Genomic DNA, 26,019 nt, shown 5'->3' on the forward strand with positions numbered 1-26,019 from the left:
AGAAGTTGAAATTATGAGATAAAAAGGTGAAATTATAGGATAAAAAATAATGATGAGATAAAAAGTCATAATGATGAGATAAAAAGTCATAATTATGAAAAAAGTCGAAATTATGAGATGAAAAAGTTTTTTGTTTTTTTTTTCCTGGTGGAAATGGGTTTCCAAAGATATACACTTTATGGAGCATTGGGACAGCTGACTATTACACCAACAGGGGCTGTAATGTCACATTTAAATACATATACTGTACTTTAATATGGAGTTGTTCCCCCCTTTTGCAGCTATAACAGCTTCCACACTTCTTGGAAGAAGTGTTTCTTAGGGGAATTTGTGAATGTCCATTCATTCTGTGGAAGCATTTATGAGGTCAGACACTGATGTTGGATGAGAAGGCCTGGCTCACAATCTCTGTTCCACTTCATCCCAAAGGTGCTCGAAGGGGCTGAGGTCAGGGCTCTCTGCGGGCCAGTCAACTTCTTCCACACCAAACTCGTCAAAGTGTGTCTTTATAGTCCATGTTTTGTGCACTGGGACAGAGTCATGTGTCATGTCGATGTAGAAAAGGGTCTTCCTCAAACTGTTGCCACAAGGAGGACAAATATGATCCTCTCTGCTGTTGTAGAGTTAGTAGCATCCACATGAAAGTCAGATGCAAAACACTTGTTGTTCTGCAGAATTGAGTATAATTTTGAACAATGTGGCTGGTATTAGTTACGTAGCCTAAGGCAAAAGCAACAAAAAGTGCAGTGCTTTATCAAAAAATCTGCAATAAAAAATGTAAAATGTGACTTTGGAACGCACTCAAAAAGTACACAAAGAGGACAGAGTGTTTATAATCATACTGTGCAAGCATCCATTTACACTAACTCCATCTGCTGATAGAGACGACTGTAATGCAGTTTGGATCTGGACTCAGTGGAGAGGCGAATAAAGGCCAATTCATAGTTTTTCCATGTCTGCGAGTCAGCTGAGGACCCGCTGTGGTCTGCGTGACGTAAAAAGTCGCTCCCCGCCCATGTTCACGACAGCACATGTGGACCCTAATCAGATGTCTGTGTAAAACCTGAACATTTGTGAGCGCAGGAAACGGAACACATTGACTCTGCATGCAACGGGAAGGACTAATAATAGAACACACATAACAAACATCAAAGTGGTTGAACTTAGAAACAAAAGTTCATCAAAATGTGAGTAAATTCAAACTCGATGCTTCAAATTGTATCAAAACAAAAGAATAAGTTGCTTAATATGTAACAATTTCCTGTTTGAACCCACTTCCAGATTAGTGTCAACGACTCATTTCAAGCTAAGTCATTGAAAATCATGTTGACTATTGTTTTTAAATAGCAACATATAACTAATGTGTTCAAAAATATAACCCATTTTGTTTCTCTGTCCACCACTTTAACAAAATTCCCAATTAGCTGCGACAATGAACAGCTGTCAGTTTATCTTTAGGTTTAATGACTTGTATATAATGCCCATAAAGTGTCATTATAAGAGGTCAGATTGAAGCAGACGCTCATTTGAGCATGAATGGATGAACATACGACCGGAAGATGACATAAATGTGGAGTTCTATCATCTTTTCCCGACTGTTATCTCCACAACAGAGTCAGCCTCTCACAATCGCAGCGCAACACTGTAATTATTGTTTAGAAATGGTACGGTGACTCACGTATGACTTCCACTTTGTAGGTGGCGTTGATCTCCCCTGCTCTGTTGGACACGTGGCAGGTGTACTTCCCGCTGTGCTCCGGCGTCAGGTTCTTCAGACTCAGAGTCCACTTCTTCTTCTTTCCGTCTCCTCCGGCTCCGCCTTCTTCGTCCACCAGCGGCCGATTGTCCTTCAGCCAGACGATGTCGGGCCGAGGGTTTCCGCTCGCCGTGCACTTCAGACGCACCGAGCTGCCCACCGGACGAGCGATGACACGCTTCCTCATCTTTGCCGGCTGGGTAAAACGCGGACGCACTGCAAGAACAGAAACAGTGATTAGACGCGGGCAATATTCAAGTTCAAGTGAAAATATTTACGTATGACAATATCACTCCGCCCGTGACGCACAGTCGGCACCAGATGTGAAATAAGAGTAAGAAGAGCAGAGAACTAAGACAGGAGGAGATAAATGGTTTAAAGAGCAGTTTTATATTTACAAGCTCTGTTCTGTTCTTCAGAAACCAGTCAATGGACGACAGGTTGGGGGGAAAGGAATTCATCAAATTCTTATTTGACACTTTTATGAGACGTAACAAGCGATCAAAGCCGCATTATCTGAAGAGTCTGTGACACAGATGGAGGGTTCAGAAGTGTTTCAAGTCTCCTTTGTTTCAAATTATATTAGTTTATTATTATAAGGAGACATTTTCGCTGTTTAACAAATTAACACATTCAAAAAGATGCAGCTTTTAGTTGTTAATTTGATGTTTTACTAACCATTATTCACCTTACACTGCTCTTATTTAGGGAAATAAAACCATGTCAGAACGAGGTGCTGCACATTCGGAGCAGTTGAACCCTCTACAAAAACACTACTATCCTGCACGTGTTTTTATGAACACTGTTTTGTTGTTTAGTTGCCAACAAATCAGCTATTTTCCAAGTTGAACCCTCGTTTATGCATGCAGACATCTGCGGCAGCAACTACAAATGAATTTTCTGCCCCACAAATATTCAGCACTGACGCGTAACCTCCCATTAGGGACCGGGAAATCAATTTTTTTGATGTTAATAATAATCTGCATCCACACGCAAGTGTCTGGCGTGAAAAAGGCTTCTGTCTTTCCGTGTGACAACATATGAACATGTGTTTGCTGTAATAAACTCTGATTGTTTTGATTTAAAAAAAAAACAAAACAAAAAAAAACAACCCTTTGATCACTTCCTTTCCTTTCTGACACAATGCACTTACTCGCGTGACACACCCACAGTTATTTTCCACTGATCCGGCAGAAAACACCAGGTTCTCGTTAAAAAGCCACATATATAGCTTGAAATCATGCTTCCACGACAGCTCACTGTAAAACCCCCGAAAATCTGCTCGACAGCAATGAAACAACACCGTAAATAACCCAGTCATAAATGTACATCTGTGCACAAGTCATACAGAGCCATACAGTGACAAACATCTGTTCACCCGCAGTAGTTTTTTGTTCCTGAAACAACCAGTTATCAGCCATAGACCTACATACAGTTACAAATGTGATTGAGTTTTAAAATGTACAGCCTAGAAACGCATCAGACGTCGGAAGTAATCAATACATGGTGCAGTAGAGGGCGCTGTGAGTGCAGATTAGCTTTAAGATGACTGGTTTTTGAAAAGACTTGGAGAACACACTAACTCGAGGGCCAAATTTGATAATTTAGACCTTTTTCAAAAGTAAAATTTACACACAAATGCAAATGTTTTATAATAAGACATTTATTGTCCTTGTCACAATTATCATTTTAAAATGTAAATGTAACCAAATGTAAGCCACACAGGAGTGAACAAATGAAACAATTCTGCATCTCTTTCACGTCTGGAGTCAGATATCATAATAACATTGTGATGTTCTTAGTTTGAGTTTAGCACAGAGATTTTTCCTGCAGCAATGTTAATTTTGTGCCTTCAGAGTTTCCGTGGCTGGTTCTGACTGGTTATGTTCAGATGTTGTAAAACTGCATTTAGAGAACGTTTCATTCATTTACAGAGAGATTACAGCACAAAATACGCTCAGTAATCCGTACATGCTAACCATATTAATTAGCATTACGCTAGCGGACTTGTTTCTATAAGTGTAAACATGCAATTTTTATGTTTGTATGTGAATGTATACAGTTAAAAATGATATGATGAGACAAACGACATATATTTGTATGTTTGTTTAGTTTTACAGGGATTTTCAAGTAATGATATTGAAAGGAAACTTCAGCTTCTTTCTTGGAAACTGTTCGCTATCCGTCGAGCTGATGTAGCAAGCTAAGACACGCCACACACACTAAAGCGGGGGCTGAATAAACATAATAAGAGAACAGGAGGTGGCATGTGATTGAGGCCGATTTTCTGCCCCCAGTCCCTCCCGAGCCACAAATAAGACATTATAAAAATGATTGTTATATTGTTTTGCTTTGATAATGGAGGACATACATTTTTTTTTTTAAATTTTAAATTAAAATATGCTTAACCGTAATCTTGTGTGGCAAAGTAACAAACAAAGCAGCACAGACCGGCCTAAAAATAAGACTTCTACCGCATCTGACTAATATTTTTAAAGGAATATTCATTTGCACTTGAACAATAACCCCCATTTTGCATCTATTCATACACACACACACACACACACACATGCCCTCTTTAAAAATTCAACAATCAACAAGCAGTGAAAACAGATCAAAGAGGGGGAAAAAAACTATCCAGCAGGGAGGGAGGAGAGGAAATCATTCACAGGAGCGCTTGATTTTTACAGCCCTCCTGCTTTAGCCACAGCAGATAGCCATCAACCGGGGCGATAAATCACCCTGAAACTACTGCAGTTGCGTCTGCTTCTTTGGACACAGTTATTATTCCAGCTCTGGGTAAACAAACAGGGGGGAAGAGTTATGTGACGGCTTTGCGCACACAAATCCGGAGATTTCACTACGGCTGCATTATTCAGCAGAATATAGCTCTCTGCTGACCGACCCGAAGCTGGGCCCGATGACAAAGAAAACACACCCGAAAGGCTTTTAAGTTTCGCCTTTGTCCCTCCTTGAGTCTTGAGAAAAGCTACTGGAAACTACAACTGCGCTGTGACCAGACTGAGTCAATACAGAGGGTGAGAAAAGTAGAGAAGAGGAGATGCAGAAGATGAAGATTGAAAGGTTTAATGTCATCGCCGCGTCCGACTCAATATAAATTCCGACTGCACTTGCTTCGAGTGAAACGATGTGAAAGGAGGAGGACGGCGCCGGAGCAAAGTGAACCCGATCTGAAGTGAACTGGAGTGGATAAAGATGAGACTAACAAAACACAGTAAGGTGCAACTGAAAGGAACTGATTTATACTGTCCGAGCAGAACCAAATCAAACAGAGGTTAAGGAGAAAACAGATGGAACGGGAGCGAGCAGAGTTCACGCGAAGGTTAAAACATTCAGAAGACCGATTGCTAAAAACAGATGAAACAAAACTGGGGTGATAGCAGAAAAGAGAAAAAACAGGAACAGAGACGGAGTTAAGACAATAAAAAGACTCAGGTAAGACAGAGGACACACAGAAAAGAAAGAAAGAATGAAAGAAAAACAGAGAGGATAAAGAGTGGGAAGAGGAGAGAAGGTGAGAGCCAGAGCGGACGAAAGGGCAGGCTTGTTCTGGGTCTCAGGGGCCACTTCAACGCCACACTTCACAGTGTAAAAATACTACTGACCCTCTGACAGACCGCCTTTGATCAGCGGGCCAGAGAGATAGAGTGTGTGGGGGAGAGAGATAGAGCGATAGAGAGGGAGAGAAGTGTGATTCCATCTTTAGATTTAGCCTATTAAAAGATTTTTTGTGAGGTAATTGTGGTTCCGTGGTTCATCTGGCCTTGGCCTGTGAAGGTTTGGGTGCTAGAATTCACATTTATCAAGTTCTCAAGTCCAATTTCTCTTTTGCAGCACATTTAAAACAACTGCAGTGGAGCCAAAGTGTATTACATAAGCAAAGGATTAGAAAAGTCAAAACAAGACAAAAAGAGTACAAATTGCAAGAGTAAGACTCGCCAAAAAACACTGAACAGAAGTGGTTATAAAGCACATAAAACATATAGAAGTCAAAAATGATGACGAACAACTCATTTATTGAGCATGCGTAAAAGGTCCAGTATGTGAGAAGTAGTGACATCTAATGGTGAGACTGCAGAGTGCAACAAACAGATGATTCCTTCATTCACTGCACCTAATAGTCTCCGCAAGACTCGGTGCGAATGGGGACTCGGTTCACTTTGCTTTCATGCTGCACTGCAGTGAATGAACCGAAACTTTAGAGTAACGTATTCCCCTCCTCGCCTGAGGTGGCGCTGCATCAAATATTACTGAAGGAGAAGACTCAAGAGAACAAGAAAACTCGCTCCATCTATCTATTGGTTAATGTAGGGCGTAACATAAGAGCAAAACATGGAGCGGCATCAAATCCTGTCGTGGTACACATATGCGCATATGTTTTTGGTTGTGTTTACCCACAATGCCCTGCGTTGTAGTCCGCTTCCTGCATTCGGTTCACTTGAAGCGAAACGAGAGCTACGTTTTTGTAGGCGGACCGGAGTTCGCTTCTTTGGTCAGAGTTGGGTTGTGCATTCACACCTCCCAAAACGAATCGGACTTTCCGAGCAAACGGACTAGGATTCGATTAAGATTAAATGCTCTTTGGATACTAGTAAAACATGTCAGTGGACGATGGCGGCCTCTGTAAGGCCTATCCTACAGTACAAACAACGTAAGGCTATGTAAACTATTATTATTTTAAGGCCATTATACACAGATACAAACAAAAGTATGGGTAATCCAATGTAAGCCTCCCTAAATGTGGACCTGTGACTAATATAAATAAAGGTGGTACAAAGCTGAAGTAAAAGCATTTGGTGGGGGTTTGATCAGGGAGACTTTAAAGGGGGCAACGTCCCACCAAATCACACCTCACAAAAATAGACTGGTCTCCGCTCTGTCAGAGCCAATTACCCACACAAACAACCACACCGGTGTGTATTTCTGTGTCTGTGTGTGGTGGGCATGTAACCTCTCTTTCTTCCCTCTGACAGGGTGTAAGGTGTTTATTGTGCTGTCTGCTACTGTGGTTATTTTTTTACGTCTCAGATACTTTAAGGGCAGGTCATACCTACCGTGTTCTGCGTCCCCGGAGAGCTGCTTTGCATTTCTACGTGCCTGCCGTTCCATTTATATTTTAATGAGGGTCAGTGTCCCACGCATGCGTTGATCGATTTTTTAAGTAATGGTAATTTCTCACCGGGAAATCGCCCTCGTTTGAGTTTCCACGGCGAAAACAAGAGCGCACCGCTAATTGCACCGGACAGTTTTGTGCCGCGAGTCAGCGTTTAAGGTCTGTGACGAATCAAAGCAACCGTCTGCATGAATTTGTCCACACTGAGTCCGTGTTGACAAAATTTTACATCATGCAGACCCTGGTGGACCTTCTGCGCACACATGGAGGTGGAAAGTATGACCTGGCCCCCGAGTGTCACTCCCGGGTTTCCTGCCTGTGTTTGTGAGACGACAGACGTTCAAACATGCTCACCCAGTTTCCCGGCAAGCTCTGGGCCGTGTTCCGAGTCACCATTGGCCGCTCCTGCTCCACCTCTCGCGCCGGAGTCATCTGGTGAGGTAGAGAGAAAGACAAAAGGTTGAGTGTGCTGACAAATGCTGATCGTGACTAATTACGGTGGTCTTTGAAGTGTTCTGATGCAGGAAACGGCACATTTATTTTTTTTAAAAAAAGGGTCTTGATTAAGTGAGGTGATTTGTTTGCTCCGGTTTGGCCTCACATATGCATGTGCACAGCCAGTTTTGAGCTACGCACAAGGCTCAGTGGTGGTGGTGGTGGATGGGGCGGCATTTGTCTGTTTTCTGTCAGCATCTGACAGTTGTTTTCTATGATGTAGTGGTTTCAACACGGGGTCACGATGTACTTTAACACATTCACAAAACGCGCTAATTGGAGGCAGACGGATGCAGGTTAGGGGAGCGGTGAGGTAAATAGTCTGTGACAGTTTAATGTTGGAAATCCTCCACGTAGCAGTGATGAGAGAAGCAGGCCGCTGATAAGGAGGCGGGTGGTTTGATTCCCTGCAGGGAGAGTATGATCATAGTGTTTGACTGAGGTGCTGCAGGTCAGCAATCGTGACACATATGAACAATTAAAGCTGGAAACACAAGAAGAAGACGAGCGACAATGACAAGGATGTTGGATGACTGCTCGAAGGCTGCAATCGCTTCATCTGTCATTTACGTTCCTCATTGTTTGTTTCAGTCCATAAAATAAAGAGGATTGCATCTCTACGGTGCACACCATAACCCAAAAGTGCAGTCACCTGGGTGTTCTCCATCGCTGCCGATCGACGCTGATAGAAACTCTCTCTGTCTATCCTGGAGTCATTTGACCCCGTGAGTGAATGCCAATTGTATCTATTCCCAAATGCACATAAAAGCCAGATGTTAGTGGGTGTTAGTGGGTTTTCTTGACTTATCGGAGCAAGAGCTTTACTGTGACTGTGATCAGAGATGTGATGATGCTACAAATCACTGGGGAATGTGCCCTATCACTGCTCACTGTTCAAAAAGATGCATTTCTGAATTTGGAGGGGCAGAAAATGACATGGTACAAAGTAGATATTGTTTTCTTCCACTGCCTTTATGCTGTAAATGTCTGGTTTCTTATTGATTAATACAAAGATACAAACATCAGTGTGGGACCTTCCTGCAAGGAACCACTTCAAGATGGAGCCAATGTATGTGAGGGGCCCTATAGCAGGGAGCTGGGGAAGCCTGATACAGTGCAACATCAGTGCAATGTCAAAATACGTGAAAGGGGGAGGCGGGTATGTGTGCTCTTAACTTGGCTTGAACCTGAAACTTCAACCAAAACCTGATGGTAGTCAAAGAACAAAATAAAGGACTATTCAGTCTTGGACCACCTGCAGAAAGTACATGAGTGTGTGTCATTTTGAATGAATATGTCAATCGTGTTGTTGCAGAAGTGTGTGTGGATTTTTAAAAAAACACCACCTGAAAGCTCAGGGGTGTTTAATGCAGCGCCAAAAACATCTTAAAAGCATCACCACTTTCGTGATGGAATAAAATATGCATTTGAAATGAAAAATATGAAGCATGGCCTGCATCTTCAGGGCTGGTATTAATAGCAGGCAAGCTGCGTGGTTACAGGCCCCCTGTATGTGTGTGTGTGCGTGTGTCCGTGTGTCACAAATTCCTCAGTGGGTGTGTCCGTGCATGTGTGTGTGTGTGTGTGTGTTCTGGCGCTATTTAACTAAATGGTAACTTGAGGTGCTGGTATTCCTATCAAACCTCACTCCTCCTCCCCCCCTCTCTCCTCTCCCCCCCTTCATCCCTCTGTCCTGCCACATGCACACTATGTTCTAAGAAAGGACACCGCTTTTGAAGCCAAAGTGCATGGGGGTCTGATTCGGAGGGGGGGTTATAATGAAAACAGGCCCAAACTGACCAACAGTGAACAATATTTTTAATTATATATAAGCATTTAATTATATATAAGCTTGTCTAGTTTTTAAAAATTATGTTTAAGTCTGTTTTTGTCATTTAAAGATTCATTTTGCATCGTAAATGTGTTTTTTTTATACACTTTTACTTTGAAATGGTGTCCAATATCATCCGAATATTTTTAATAGCAACATCATGATGGATTATCAAGATATCAAATCACAAAACATTTAATTTTTCACAAACTGTTGCGGCTTTTCTTACTTAACCGGGGCCCCTCCTGACCAGACTAGAAGTTCACTGACCCCAAGGTCATTTTGAGTTTGAGTTTCCCTGCTTACATTAGATATACAGTTGATTCAATTCATACTTTACAGACTCGTAGTCTAGTAAAATAACAGCACAAAGTGCCTAAAAGGCTTCCAAAAGCAAAAAAAGGTTCATAATAATGTATAGTTTCTAAAAAGTAAGTCATAATATAACATTATACATAACTACTACTATTACTACAACTACTTTTACAGCTGCTACTCTTATAGCAGTGTAACAATGTCTCCACGGCTTAGATTCTAAGACTTCTTAAAACAGGTAGAAGAGAATGACATATTGCTATAGCTTTTTCTAAGTTTTTCAACACAGGACACTAAATTAAGATCTATAATATTTAAAGACAGCTGTTAAAGCGCCTATAGAATAACCGTAAAATTTAAAGTCCGACCATAAACACACATGATGTCGCACAGATGACCAGTGCACGTCTCCACTGTCACTTCAATCACGACAGGAAGAGGAAGCTTTCATCCAAAAGATGAGAGAGCGCGAGCAAAGTCAGCTCTGTGTGGTCCGACTTAAAACAGTCATTAACATCAAACTCTTGTGCAGAACTCTGTCACCCAAAGACTCCTGCTGGAAAAGCCATTCACTTATAATATGCTTTTATGTTTAGGATGTGACACCTTTTAAAAGCCATCTGTTTCTTTCGTGGCGTTAACGGTGACAAACCTACACGTCACATATCTGCTGGCATGTTTCAACATCGTTCACACCTCTCGTTAGTTGTGTGTTACTTACACAAGTGCAGGTCTGGGTAAGTGTGTGTGTGTGTGTGGGGGGGGAGCTAATGTTTTAATGTTTCACTGTTTTGTTTCAAGTCGAATGCACACAAAGTAGAAATCGCAGTCCCGTCTCAGCTTCAGCTGCTTTCAATGAACGGCGTGATTTCTTCAGATCCTGTTCCACCGCCCTAGCGTTCAGCCAGATACGTTGGCAGGTAACAGCACACACTGTAGGTTTTAACACAGGTTTCACACAGGATTCATAGAGAGTTATTGGCACACTTTGTTTCTGTTGTTCAAGGGCAGACAATTCAACCCTAGACTGTATGTATATACTGTATATCTCCTCAGCAACAATCGTTCACTCCTGAATGTTACGCTTTAAACAAATGTACAAATAATTCAGAAATTAAGTGCAACTACCTTTGCTCCCAAGATTACGCGGCATATCATTTCCAAAGTTGGAGTTGGACACACCCACTTTAGATCCACTAAATGGTCTGTATTTATATAGCACTTTTCTAGTCTTGACGACCTCTCAAAGCTGCTTTTACACTACGGTTTTGACATTCACCCATTCACACACACTTATGTGCAGCACATTTTCTATCACTCATCTTTCATACCCATTCACATGCTGCCATCAGGGAGCAACGTGGGGGGTTAATTGTCTTGCCCAAGGACACATCGGCATGTAGATGTAACCTTCAAGTTGAAAGACGACTCGCTCTACCACTGAGCTACTGTCACCGCCTTAGTTTGGCCAGTAGGGGGCCGGTCAACTGAACAGGGTGAGCGAGTAGAGTTTAAAATGATATCACGACATTCCATCATGATATCCCAACGATAGATATTTCACAGAATTTCAAAATAAAAGATATATAGTTCCTGATAGCAATGTGTTTGTGATGCAAAAGGTATCTATTCCTTAAAAAAAAATATCAAGTGGCTATTTAAAAGACCTGTAGCGTAAGATCTAAAGCAGAAGGTGAGTTTGAGACCTCTGCTTTAGATCCTACGCTACAGGTCTTTTAAATAGGACCCATAGTGTCTAGGTCAGGACACTAAAGCCAATGAGAAAGTGCATGGAACCTGCATTCCCTCCCATGTGTTTAAAATGATTTAAAATGTCCGTAAACATTGTCCTGAGGTCTCAGATACTAGTTGTATGTCTTCTTCTTCAAAAAGGCCATGACCATGTAAACGTAGTCATTGTTGGACCCGTTTAGAGAATAAGTAACAGGGTATGCACGGGCATGGTCACAGTGAGGAAAGTATGCCGGCTCACAGGACTTGAATTTATACTGAACTGAAGAGAACCATTGTTAGTGTGATCAGTAACACCTGTGGTTTTCCAGCTAAAAATGTCTAAAACATAAAAAGAAGAAAAAAGGTTGCTGTGAAAAAGGCCTATGGTGTGATTGACAGCAGATGAGACCTCTGTTGGTCCTCGATTTCTTCAGATTTAAAAACAGGACATGGCGCCCGTCAGACTGTGTATGAGTATAGTTTGACACAAAAACGATAAATTTAACTATTATTGACCCCCAAAAAATCAGTGATGGATCACTGCCACAGTTTACACAAACAAAAAACACTGTAGACACACAAAACAGAACCAAAATGATTGGAAGAATTACACTTTAGTGCTACTGTATATTTTTGGCCATATGCTTCTGATTAAAGTCAGTTTTTACTCTCGTCTTTGCTTTTGTCCCTCGAGTATCATTTCAAAGATTTACAGATCGCGTGGACGGACCGCGCGCTGAAAATAAAGACGTCTGAAGTCTATAATGGGATTGCAACATGTAAAATACATTGAGTTGTTTATTTTCTTCCCGAAAAGAGATAACATATAAGATAAGTTTAAAAATCTTGTCTCTTTTCTCTCGCAGTGTCATTTTCTGCCTGATCTTTGTTTTTCCATTCCTCTCTTTTAATCTACAGGGGGAAGTTAGTTCAACAGTGTGCTACATTTCACACATTCACTGGCGCGGTACCCCTATGTGAGTGTGTGTGTGTGTGTGTATATATTTGTGTAACCCCTTCTTGTATTTACTTTGAGGTCTGCAGAGAAAAGACGGCGATTGGACGTAAGCACACTCAGACACATGAGTCCAGAAAGTCCACTGTGTTACTGTATGGGTGTGTTTATGTGTGTGAGTGTGTCCAGGGGGCCAGTGTTTTCCTAAAGGGTCATGTCCTTCTAGGTTTTAATATAGAGACACTGGATATGTGGACACAACCTCAGAGTGTGTGTGTTAAAGCTTGTGTGTGAGGCACAGAGAGATGTTTCTGTGTTAGCTCAGTGACCACTGATTGTTGAAGCGTCAGGGCCAAAACCAGCAGTCGTTGATGTGAGTTTATGGGTCTGACAAACACAGTAAACTACTGTAAGTCCTCTAAAAACTGACCCCAGTGTGTAGTATCCAGCTTAAGCACGGGCTCGGCCAAAGAGTGGTACAAAAAACACATTTGCTGTAACGTGTGAAGGTTGCTACAGCCCTCAGCGACCACAGGTATTATTCTAAAAGGTGTCTAAAGCCGTGTTTTGCCACCGAGTGGAACGGTTTTGTTCTACATGGTCCGGTAGGTATTGCTTTGCATTTACATTATGAACTGTACTGAATTAACCGCCCATAACTGTTAATTTTTTACGGTTATGGGCGGTTAATTTAGTACATAACAGTGAGCTGATTGGATGACAGGAAAAAGCCAAATCCATGCTAATACTCTCACAGTGCTGTGTGAGTGAGAGTGGGAGTGGCCACAGTAGAGCAGCGAAAGCCAATGTGTGCTTCTTTTACCGATATATTTAACGATATCTTTTGCATTACTTAACCAAACAACGTCAAACTTGGCACTGCACTTGCTCGTGGCCGTAGCAAGACAACTGTCAATTTTGAAATCAATCGGACCATCGGTTCGAGAGATAACAGACAGACGTTTCTGCAATTTATAGTTAGAATTTGTTTATATTCAAAATCTGCACTTTAAAGCTTCACATAATTATTTTCTGTCTTGCCTGTTCAGTTTCAGATGGTGGCAGTTAAGTTTGATGATCTGTTTCCTCTCTATTAGCAGTAACTAACTGGGCTATACGCACAAAAAGATCATTTTCAAATGAGTTGATACAACTTTCACGGAACAGCACATCAACAGGGGCCATGAATAACTTTTAAATTAAAAACAAACCCAGTTTTACCTTCAACTAAGTTAAATAATGGATGATTTCATCAGCACATTTTTCATTAATGTTGGCTTATGAACCAAACTTTAATTCTTCAGTTTATTCTCCCCGTATAAATGTTTTAAAAAGAGTTAATTTTTGATTTTGTGGAAAGCAAACATATTCCTGGCTGGATTTAGTCAAGTTTGAAATGATGGTTATTCGGCCTATTACCGGTACATTAAAGCTTTTCCAAAACATCTGCAGCAGCGTAACTTTATCCCGAGGCACAATGTCGAGCTTTGACAGCAGGAAATGATGCACATCACATTTTCAGTTCAGTGAGGAAAAGTCATTTTTGAAAAGAATATATATAAAGAGCCACTTAATCAAAGTTGAGGAAAAGGACATCAGATTAACTTTTAATATGTTTATTTTTATGTTGACCTCTGATAGAGAGTACAGATAGTGTGAGCTTATTCTGTTCACTGTGGTTGTTTTAAAGTGCTTTACAAATACAGTTGGACTAGACCGGAGATATTTGAGGCCGAGCTTGAACGGCAGGATGACATGGCAAATGCTGACTTTGGGTATTTCCAAGATGAACTTAAAAAACCCCCGCTCTTCTCCTCCTCCAAACCCATCTACTGTAACAGGGAGACGGAGAAACGGCATTTGTCCTTCAGCAGTTGGTTAGCCTGTCAGAGCACTGACCCCATAATGAAATAACACACACTGTCATTATGTCTCTGTGCGTTCAGCGATACTCCGAAAAACAACAAAACCACACGTCGTGTGGGTCTTTCCTTTTGTTATTCCGGGTGATGGAGTGAAACAAGAATTGACACATTTTTGACACTAGAGGAATAAAACGAGCGAGGCGTCCAAAATATCTCCCGTCTCCGTTGCACCACAGTTGTCCTGCGTTTCACCGCAGTCATTGCAGGAATATTTATCAGGATTATTTTGTAAGATATTGCAACACTACACACACTGTGTGTGTGTGTGTCATTGTAACAAATGGTTCGATTTTACACGCTGCAGCTCCTGGTCCAAAATGTAATACCTTACATGTTGTGTGGAAACCTTCTGTCCGCCGTGGGGCTTGTGTTTCAGATGCAATTAGTGGCCCATTTAATCCTCTATGGACAGTAACTCTTTAACGCAGCGAGGAACAGGCCAAACCACTGATGATGGGTCTGTACAGTGTTCAAACCGACATGGATATGCATGTAAAAATAGCCCTTTCTTAATTTGAATGAGTCCATTCAGTGAAAGTTGTATATACTGTAGGTCTTAAGGAAGATGAAAGGTTCCTAAAGGTTCAATGGGTGAGATCACAGCGGCTTCTGTGAGGGAGCTCATGTGTCAACAAAGACATCGTCTTATAAAACTGATTAAGTTACACTTGAAAGCACAGAAAATTCCACTCACTGGCCAAGTTGAGCTACTACAAACTGACATTTTCAGCTCAAGGACAAAGTAATGATTAGATACTTTGTTAAAATGTGATTTTGGAAACATTTTTTATAATTTATCAACAAAATACGACACAAATATCGGTTCCAGCTTTTCCAATTGTACGGACGTATGTTTTACGTCACTGCACATTCCGTATCTTTGAGTGATGGACTGTAATTGGACAAAAAACAAGCGGAGTGTGCGGAGACAAGTTTGGGTTCTGGGAATCCACGATCGGCGTTATTTACTGACTTTTGACTTTTTTTGACGACATAATCGCGGTGGTGAACATAATCTCTTCCATATTTAATGTCTTTGGCCGCGTTGAGCCGCAGCTCCGTGTGGAAAAGGAGGTGATATTTTTTTCCAAAAAGATTAACTGGACTATGAAAATAATTAGTTTCAGCCTTAATTTTTATTGTGAGTTTTAGCTTCTCTGGACCTGTGACCCTTTATGCTAGCGTGTATGTACACACACACACACACACACTCACACACACATGTCACAGTGATTTACGTCTCGCCTAGCGAGAGGCTGTGTCGCCTTATGGAAACCATTATAGCTCGTGCTGCTACACAGTCTTCAATTAACAGCATAAGAGGGAGACACTGAAAGGGGCTGTGACGGAGAGAGGGGACGGGACGGGACGGGATTGGACTCTCTTTCTAAAAGACGCCGCGAGGCAGCAGGAGGGAGACGAGAAGACGGCGATGGACAGAAAAGGGTGACAGTGCAGAGAGATGTTTATCAAGGGGAACCACAGAAGAAGAGACAATCGCACAGAAAAGCAAGATTAACAGCTTGTGTATGCGCTGGTGATGACTTTTTCCAGCGCTCATTAAAAGACAGAGAAGCGCACACACGATCACGCACACAGGGCCAAACATACACCACCTCTTCCCCTTCCTCCCTCGGCCCTCCTGGTCCCGGCCAGGACAACAACCTTTTTTACGAGTGCAACTTTTACGATGCTATTTACAAATGTGATTACAAGTTGTGGCATTCCGAGTCCAGGCGCTCTGAAATATGATGAACACACGTCAACGTTCGCCTTGGAATTGCTTCCAGGTTTCTGAGACTTATTTGGTACGAACCTGCATGTGCGAGGAAATCAAACCCGCGCGCACACACAAACCCACTCATGCATCTACCCAGACACTATTTCATGTAACAACCTAGGTATGTGGTCGTTAGCCAAGATTTCTTTCTTTTCTTTTTTTTGTTTCAAGAACTGTGTCATAACTAAACCTTTCACTCACTCTTTCTTTTACTGTATCAGGTAAAGAACAGAAGAAAGAGAGAGATTCATTAAAGTGAAATGGAAAACTTTGACATTCAGCTGTTTTTACTGGATAATGCACAATGACTATCTCCAAAAACTGAAGCACTACCTACAAAGACGGGACTAAATCAATGATTTATTGATAAGGCGATAACGTCACCTCGCGTTGTCTTTTAAAGATAGATAGATGAAATAGTATAGTGATTAAATGAAAATGGAGATGAATAACAGCCATTTTTTTATGATTAAAGATCATTGATGAATTAAAATTGTGGTTTTTTTGGTCCCTGTGTGACTCCAAAGTCTCAATAATCTCCAGACAGTAAAGCTGTACAAATAAATTATACACAAACCATGAGTTATAAAAGTATATATATGTATATATATACAAAAAGAGGATCTGTAACTCATTTTGATCAGAAATGTTGACGTAGTATTGGAAATCGAGAGGAAGCCGCTCAAGTTTTTCCGACGTCCATGGGTCCAAAAATGCTTTTGTCATCGCTTCACATCACTTCCTCAATTTCCTTAATGGAATAATAAAAAAGTGCCAAATTCAATTCACAAGATGAATGCAGGTCTGCAAGTGACTGTGGAGCAAAATGTGGGTTGGACAGAAGAAAGTTTGTCACCGCACCAAAGAAAGTTTAAGTAATCACTGTTTTTTTGTATTTGTACATATCTAAAACCAATGCAAACATGACAGATGTTACGTACAGTACAGTTGAGCAGTTGGATATGATATTAAGTGAGATAACTACCTTCCTCTTTCTGTTGTGTTTAGTGAGGCAAAGTTTCAATCATCAAAGTTGATGCCAGAGCACGAAACCAGGCCAAGACCTTGACGGTTGAAAAACAGCCAAATTAAACAATGTTAACTGTAACCACTGCTTTTTCCTTTCAATGGCAAGCTCTAACCACTCATACTTCCATTACAAAACAGCTCATTTATCATTTAATGACTCCACTGTTACAATTTAAAACAAAGTGGGAAGAAATGCAGGCTCGCAGAGAGACACATGCCCGCTCATCTCTGTGAAGCGCTTGACCATGAGACCTACGAGCTTCTCCTCCAGCAGCATTTTTTTTTTTTACTGCTTTCATAACCTTGTACCCAGCTGGTCTGGCTGCACAGAAATCTACTGTGTGTGTATGTATGCCTAAGGTTGACTGGAGATATTGAACATTTACAGGCTTATCTAACTTTAAAATCCCCGGCTCGGCACCTTCTGTCGCCTGTATTCCGTCCCGTTGCCGCAGAAGCAAAATGCACAGTCTGCGAGTTTGTGCCGTGAGCTCAAACAGAGCTGTTTTGCTTACAGACTAAACAAAAACAGTTTATGAGGGAACCTTTTGTGTGCCAGCCTCGTGTTAGAGAGAGAGAACAAGACAAATAAAGAGTGAAGGTGCAGGTATCTGGATAAGTGTGCATGTGTGTGTGTGTGTGTGTGTGTGTAACTCCAGGCACAGATCTGTGTTTCCTGAAGCACACAGCACACCGCAGTTTGATGTTGTGCCATGAATGGGCTCAGCACGTTAATTACAACCACCTGTGTGCATGTGTGTGTGTCAGAGAGAGAGAGAGAGAGAGAGAGAGAGAGAGTGACTGTATGATTGTGAAAAAAGCAACCTGCTGTTTCCACTCTGCACACACACACACACACACACACGTGTAATAATGTAGCATCATAAGAGCATCATAGAAGGAAGAGGTGGTGTTTTCCACTCACGAGTTAACCTTGTGTGTGGATGCATGTGTGAGTGTGTGTCTGGTATGTGTCAGACCTGTTAATTCAGCTCGGCCTTGGCCGTATCTCATAACCAGACCACTCCAGCTGTGAGTAAGCCACTCATTAGGCCAGGGATCAAAATCTGACAACATTTTAAAAATAAACGCACTTGATTCTAAATATTTCTTCACACATTTCCAATTGTCTCATACAGCAACAATCATCTGACTTGCATTTAAAAAATGAAAATGAAAATTCCACACATCCTGATGCCATGAAACAGCTTCACTACACTCTTTAAATCTGCATATGGTTATTCACCACTCTGCTGTTGCCCAATTTTACCCACAATTTGGTTGGGTACAGTTGGCACAGAAAGTGCCAGTGAAAAAGAGTCGGTGGAACACAGTCGGAGGTAGCGGGAATATCAAAACTGTCACGTCCGTTTTCGTAGACACGGTCGCTCTGGTCAGGGTTTGATGCGTTCAGTTGGTTTGACAAATCTTGTGATTCCTCATCAGGCGCAGTCGTGTGTGAAATGTGTGATCCCCCCGTCTTTCACGTCACTATCAGATTGAATGTCATGCAGCCAAAGAAGCTGAGAAGTGGCGTGTGTGTGTGTGTGTGTGTGTGGGGGGGGGATAAATAATCAGGACAACAACTGACTAATTGTGAGATCAGTCACAAAGCCACATCCTCGACACACACACATTGCCCTTGTAGTGAAAAGCAGGCAATTTTATAGTGAAAGTTAGAATCACGGCGCAAACATCTGGCGTTCCTCTGGTTTACTCGTCACCAAAAAAGATGTTGTAAAGCACATATGGCTGAAGAAGAAAAAAAAAAGCCATGCAGTAGTCAGAGTGTTGAATAACGGACAAAAAGCCACAGAGAACAGAAAAGCCCCTGAAGTTCCCAGTTCCCTTTTCCAGGTAACTAATTTAAGCCAGCGAGCAAGAGTCCTGGCTAAAAGTGCTCAGTAATAAAATCTGTTCCAGGAAGTAAAATCCACACCCCAAAGGATGAAAATACTTCCAGACCCCTGAGCGTTGCAACTTCCATAGATGTTTTATACGGCCGAATTACCACATCCTTTTAAAAATAAATTACTTCATATTTCTGAGCTGTCAGCCGACACTTCAGCAGAGTCGACTCTCTATCATGACAAGCTACTTACACAGCAGCTGTACAGATTACAGGGAGATTGCAGCCTCACAGATGATCAGATTTAAGCGTCATTATTCATTACTGAGTGGGACCATTTAAATCAACGCCAATCAGCATCACTTGCAGTTCGTTAATGTTGAAAATAAGAGAAATGACTGTGAAGCAACTAAAAGCAACTAGTAATTCCGTCTTTAATCCCACAGCCATGAAGAAGATTATATAGATGATATTTATATATCTATATGTGTGTGTGCGCCTGTGATATAATATAATCTATATAGATGATATCTATATAATCCCTATCCCTCGTCTGCAAGTGTACAAACCATCTCAACCTAGACTCTCTAACTACATCTCCAACTTGAGCTGTACCCTCATTTCTAATCCTCAGCATCTTATTCAGTTCTGCCACCTCCAGCTCCAGCGCCTCCTTTCTTTTCAAACAGTGCCACTGTCTCCAAGCCATAGACTTGTAGACCTTCCCTTTCACGTTTGGCGACCTTCTGACACTCGTCTCCACCCTGCCTGCCCTCTCTCTTCCTGTGCACTGTCCATTGCTTTGGTTGATGGTTGACCCCAGGTATTCAAATACCATCCAACACAATAGACGGGGTAATGACTTCAGACACAGTATTTAAGTGAGGTTTTCTTCCTTAAGGTGTTAAAGAAACTAAATCCCCATCTATATTTCCATTGCTGACCCTGGCCCTTAACCTCTCTGCAGGAAGCCAAAAGAAAAGACAGGTTCCTGCTGAACTTTAATAAATTACCACACAGCTTTTTGACTCGAAGATCCAGTGAGTGACATGTAGGCAAACTGATTTTCCGTTATTCTTAATTTTTCTGTGTGTACTGTTGTTTGAACCACCATGTTTTTACAATAGGCCACCGTGGACAATCAGAAAACATCTTTTGATGCTAACTGAAGGCGACATAGTTTCTCCAACACATTTGGAAGTGAGCGGCAAGTTGAGCGACATTCAGCTGCAACATGCAACTTTACACACTGTACAGGATGTTGACGCCTTGCCCCGAGAGGTGATTGAATCTTCTCGATTTAATCCAACTATACTGATCGTCAAGCCACGTTTTCATGGGTACGGATCCATTGTTGGGCAGAGTTGCTCACCGACTCATCCGACAATGTGGCCAGGCACGAGCCACTTACCCTCATGTGGTCAGGTTTAGGTCAAATTCAAGGCCCCGGGTTTGGTTAGGACACGAAAAATGCTGAGAAAAACAACAGTGAGAAAATACATCAAGAAACTGCCTCTGGCTCCGAACATGGACTCTGTCAGAGCGTAAAATATCAACAGAGCGATGAAATAACATACAGACATGAGGCATGAGTGGTTTCACTCACTCATAAACGTCACACAGTGACGGGGTTTATGAGTTCTGAAAACACAGTAAGGGGATCGAGTTTTGGTTTTGTGAGTGAGCGAGTTTGTTGTTTTAGGTATAAAAAGTTAGGTAGCCTGCTCGCCTTCCTTCTCTCTTTACCGATCAGCTTTTCCATATGCATGCGCATGTGTGTGTGTGTGTGTGCGCCTGTGAAAGTACATTCATCTTTGCGTCTACGCCGTGTGTGTGTGTGTGTGTGTGTGTGTGCCGATTTATGTCGCTGTTTAACATCACGGTTCACACTTCAGTGACGGAGCAGCAGGGTCAAGCGTGCAACACAGACTGAGATTTCCCTAAAATGGAGACGATATGAGCAGCGCGCAGGAATCTGGCACAACACACTGACGCCGCCTACAGCCTCCATTGTTGACCTGCCAGATTTACGTAATGGAGGTGATCTGCTGAAGGACAGAGATGATTGTGAGGAATCATCGAGTTACTTCATGTCTGTTGCTCACGGAGAGTGGAAACAAAAAACAAAGTCAGTAAGTAATTTATTTATATGGCGCAAAGTGCTTTACAAAAATAAAGACAACTTTTGGCTTTTTTTGAAAACACGTACGTCACAATTTTAAAACAACATCTTTATATGTGAGCCACAGGTAGCGATGATCACCATCAGAAAAAACGGGCCAAACATCCTGAGACAATTATAGCATCCAAGGCTGATTAAAAAGAAAAACACACGCACGCACACACAGAATAAGACAAACAACAAAACAGCAAGGACGAAAATCCACACCAGGGCCACGCGGCCATCTAAAACTGTTGCTTTAGAGCAAAAAGACCCGCGTTAAATGGACAGTGGACACTAAAGGATAAAGCAGTATACAATGAATGAATGAATGAATGAGAATCCACACTAATATGACAAATGTCTGTGATGAAAACCATGTCTCTGCAACACACTGACACTGGGCTGACAATCTGTAAGGGGTTCACCACCCACTTTATCATGAAGTCACTCTCCTGCGCACCTGTCCGCCATGTGTGCGTTCGACCACGTTCAACTTTAAACCTGTTTTTCCTCAAACTGGGGCGGCAGTGGAGGAATCCCCGGGGTTATGGGCGAAGCCAAGTATGAATGATGCATGGCTATGGACTGCTGGCTGGCAAAAGCACGGACAGCGCTGTCAGGAGAACGTAAAGCCCAATCTATACCAAATGTCACAACAACAACCCCAAACGAATAAAGCCACGAGAATCGGATGAGGCGTATCTCGCCCGCAGCTTCACCGGTGCGGCTGCGCTTAATGAAGACACACCGCGGCGTGTGATTTGTCTCAGGACGACTGACAGTTTGAAGCTGAGGAGATACAACTTGAAGACTTCACATCCAACGCACGTCCAACTTCAAAGCGGTGAAGCCACAGCCAGCGAAACTGGAGCCTGCACCGCTGCCAAACTCTTTATAACACGTCAATGCTCATTGACAAGAGCTTTGCTTTAGCAGGAGGTTGAAGTGATGGATGGTAATGATGAGTGCTTATTTATACTCAAGTGTTGGTCATGGTTCAACACTGGAAATGGTTATCAGAAAAAGAGAAATATTACTGGACAGTAAAAAAAAAAAAGTAGATTAAAACAACAGCATTTTAACTGGGTGACGTTGTGGCTTTATTTCTCTGTTATGACTGAAAATGTAAAACAACTATATTGGTCTGATATCAGTACTGTAAGACACTCATGGTTCTGATAGCTGTATTGGCTTTGGACACAAAAACTGTCATCGTGCCATCCCTACTTTTTTATGAAATACATATTTGCAGTCACTGATGCTTTCCTGCAAACATGTAATTATCATATTTTGAAAGAAGCTACCATCTGAAATGGTAGCGAAAAGGAGGGATGCGAGTGCTTCCCTCAAAGCCAAGCGTGTGATACACCGAGTCCCGAGCTGAGCGATGTAATGACAGCTGTAACTGCTACAGTAAACTACATCAAAATAAGATCCATCAGAGCGCAGGTTCTTTTTCCACACTGTATGAGAGGAAAACGGATCCGGTGTCCACAGCTGTTTTGTTTCACAGCGAGCACGACGGCTGTCAAGTGGGGATTGTCTCATCCAAAGTGGTTGAATTGTGGGATGAGATCAGAATCGCCTCAGAGGAGCAGGGTAATGAACTTGCCCACAGGTTTGACCAGAACAACACCCTCGTGACACTTGGATACCCCGGCGACATGATTCAGAAACAACATCTGCACACGCACACCATCCACAACGGGCGGATGGAATCTCATCACACTCAAAAGATAAAAAGATGAAGAAACAGGAGTGACAGAGGGGGGATATGGACTCATTTGAAAGCCTCACATCATTCATCAAGGTCAACAAGCAGCTGAAGACAGATTCCACGTATGAAAACACATCTAGGCCTCACAAAAGCATTTACAGAGGTATTTCCCAGTGTGGTATTCTGCAAACTATGAATGAAACCATATGACTATGCACTGCAAAAGAAGAACAGGTCATTGATGTCATCTCTGATTCAACAAAGAAGATGTATTGGAGTTGGTAAAAAGAAAATACAGTGGTATGTGTGCTGTGCGAAGTATGCTAAGCCACGTCTGAGACGACTCTCTGTCATAACGGACGAAGTTTGTCTGATGCCGACTCCATTAGCACGACACATACATGGACGCCTGCCAGCGCAAATTATGTTTAATCACTCGCTGTATGTGAGCAGCGCAGGACGTGACGCACACCAAAGTCAATCATGTGGTCTGTAGAGCATTTGAGGTTATGGGTTGATGTTACTGGCACACCATTCTTACGTTCAGCGCTGGACTTCCGACTCACTGACACCCGGGCCGACTCGCTTTTACTGAGCAGCTTATAAAACGTCATGTCCAACATCATGAAGTGATTCAGAAGATGTGCAAAGACACGCACGCACATCCAAACTAAATAAACACGTAATGCCGGGCAGGATCGACAGAACCTAATATAGCAAAGTGTCTGCACACCAGCGGTGGCTCCAAACAAAACTCTTTATTACCAACGAGGAGACGTTTCCTCTGACAGACAGCTTGGGTCCAAAACATCACTTGGTTGACATCATTAGGTCTGAAAACTAAAGCCAATGACAGCTAAGTAGGTGTTGGTTGAGGCTGCTTGCTTACTTAGGCCCTCTGTCCTTGTCGGAGCATAGGCCACCCAATGATATTCCTCAATTGTACTCGTCCCTGGGCCTTCTTTCTAAGGTGGTGCCAGTTGTTACTTACACTCCTCTTCCGTGTCCCTTGTCCAGGTTAGGGCCCGGTGTGTAATGCTGAATGGCGGCTTCCTTAGTGTGCGCCCTATCCAGGACCATTTCCTTTTGAGGATCTGGCTTCCAACTGGGTTTTGTCCTGCGCTGTCCCACAGCTCAAGGTTGCTGATCTTGTCTGACCACCAGAGTTAACCAAAGTTAAACCTTACAAGGATACAAATGGGCAGCAATCCACAGAATGAAGAGTGAACAGGAGACAAATCCAAATCAGGCCTCAACAATTTAGTCCACCTCTTTCATTTTGTGGGTTTGGTTTATGATAACTTATTTTCTTTCCCTTAGTTATTCCTGGCATAGATGCCGTACACCCATGCTCAACATCTTTCCCGGTTTCGGTGTAGCAGAGCTACAGCCCCACGTACAGAAGAGCCACTACGGAGCAACCTGGATAGTTGTAAATAAGTCCGTTTGAATGGATGTTGTTGCTCCAATAACTCCATAAACACAATATAATGTCTTTTGTTAGTGTGTAGTTAAGTGCCACCTGCTAGCCTTGTTTGTCATGGACATAATAAAATCATCAGGCTTTGAATCGGCCAATTTTAAAAAGACTCCTAACACATGGAAGGAAGCTGTTCCCAAATCAGATCCATCCACCTCATTTTGTTTTTCTGAAGGCACAATCTGTAAGTGTACGTGTTTACGGCAGAGTCAAATATTATTTGTTGTCACAATTTAGTTGTTGGAATGACAAACGTTAGCAGTATGAAGGCAAAGTTTAAGATGTCTATTTAGACTCATTTGTTCAACAGATTTAACGTGTTAAGATTCATGCTGATATGATTATGTCTTTGTACTGTTTTACAGCTTTACACCGTTTCCATTACAAACCTTAAGCCAATTCCTTTATTGGTTCATCATGGGAGTGTATTTAGCTCACTGCCAAGCTTTGTCCGTAAGACGGGAGGTCTGAGGGAAAATGACAATACTTCTCACTTGATTTAAGAGTCACTGAACATTTTCAGGCCACCTTCAACAGCACGTGATGTCAATAATGTAAAATGATCTTCTCGTTTAGAGGAGATTAAGGTAATAAAGTGCAGCACATGCACTGTAAGTGGACACCAGTGTGATTGACAGTTGGAATTGTCCAGTAGCAGCGTGGTTGCAGGTGACATATGTTAACTTCTGTTTGCAAAACATGGTGCAGGCCAAAATTGCAAATCTTGAGGGTTTCAAATTCAGACTCAACATTAGAGATAACTCACTCAGAAAGAAAGAAAGAAGATACAGTTGAAGAATAAGAAAATAAACAGTATGCTTGATACAAAACAATACAATACAAGATCAGTTTACCTTCAAAAACCAAAATTAACCAAGAGTCCAAGCACTGTGTCCACACCACGTGAAGGTCCACCGCTCACCGGGAGTGCACAAGTGACAGTAATTCCTTAAGGATGATGGATGCTGAAGGGATTCACTAATGTGCATGTGGCTGTTATATATCATTGCCGAACCGCGCTGTTGTCTTAGAAAGCAAAGATGTTTGGTTAAAACGCGGGAGAATAAATCCTCGCCGAACGCTCAAAGTGCCTCAGGCTGTGAGGTTTAATGAAGAAAGCAACAGCTGTGTCAATACAGTACGTGCGAAAGAAAATATATACTGCGCGTACGTACACATTTGTGTTTAACGTATGTGGTTTTTCCGCTCTGTTTTTATTTCATTTGTATGCATGAGTGTTCGTCTCACCATCTCTGGGCCCTGTCTGTGTTTTTGAGCGTGTGTTTCATTAAGTGCGATGTCCGAGGGGTAAATGCTCACGTGTACTCAGTTTGCACCTTTTGTCCTTCACTGTGATACATGATCATCTGCCACTTAATGGCCATTAATACATATCTGACACACAAATGAGCATGAATCAACAAGGCAGCACACTTCTGTCACGCTAACACTGTTGCCTGTGAGCGCTCAAGCTAAATTTTATTGACAATTTCCGTTTACATATTAAGTGTACGCACATAAATGGTAAGGTTTGACCTTAAGTCTCAGAGAATTCACTGTACAAAAACAAGAAATCTTGAATTGTGCCGTGTATCTCCTGTACGTGTGCTCCCCCGCACATTATCTTTAGCATCCAGGTACATTTGTGTGTGTTATTATTGTACCTTTTTATGAATGTGTGTGTGTTTGTGTGCGCGTTCGTCCAGCTGCTGCATGTGTGTAACTCTAGTAAACATCAAGGCCGAGCTTTGCTTTACTGATTTAATGAATCTCTCACATCCATCGCCACGCACCCGACTTTGAAACACATACCGCCGGCCTCAGCTCGGCACTTTGAACTCCCAATCGCTCTCTC

At 42.1% G+C, this 26,019-nt stretch overlaps 1 protein-coding gene across 1 annotated transcript in view; it reads right to left on the bottom strand.

The window, feature by feature from the left end:
- The window catches only part of fgfrl1a (fibroblast growth factor receptor like 1a), a 76,205-nt gene that overhangs the window by 6,023 nt on the left and 44,163 nt on the right, over nucleotides 1-26,019 (bottom strand). Inside the window, exons 4-5 of the mRNA XM_044039447.1 lie at nucleotides 7,245-7,322; nucleotides 1,679-1,972 (exon numbers count right to left, since the gene is read on the bottom strand). Coding sequence (XP_043895382.1) covers nucleotides 1,679-1,972; nucleotides 7,245-7,322 — 372 coding nt within the window. The remainder of the gene's footprint in view (nucleotides 1-1,678; nucleotides 1,973-7,244; nucleotides 7,323-26,019) is intronic.

This window comes from Solea senegalensis, linkage group LG12 (genome assembly GCF_019176455.1).
Source record: "Solea senegalensis isolate Sse05_10M linkage group LG12, IFAPA_SoseM_1, whole genome shotgun sequence".
NCBI classification, from domain to species: domain Eukaryota; kingdom Metazoa; phylum Chordata; class Actinopteri; order Pleuronectiformes; family Soleidae; genus Solea; species Solea senegalensis.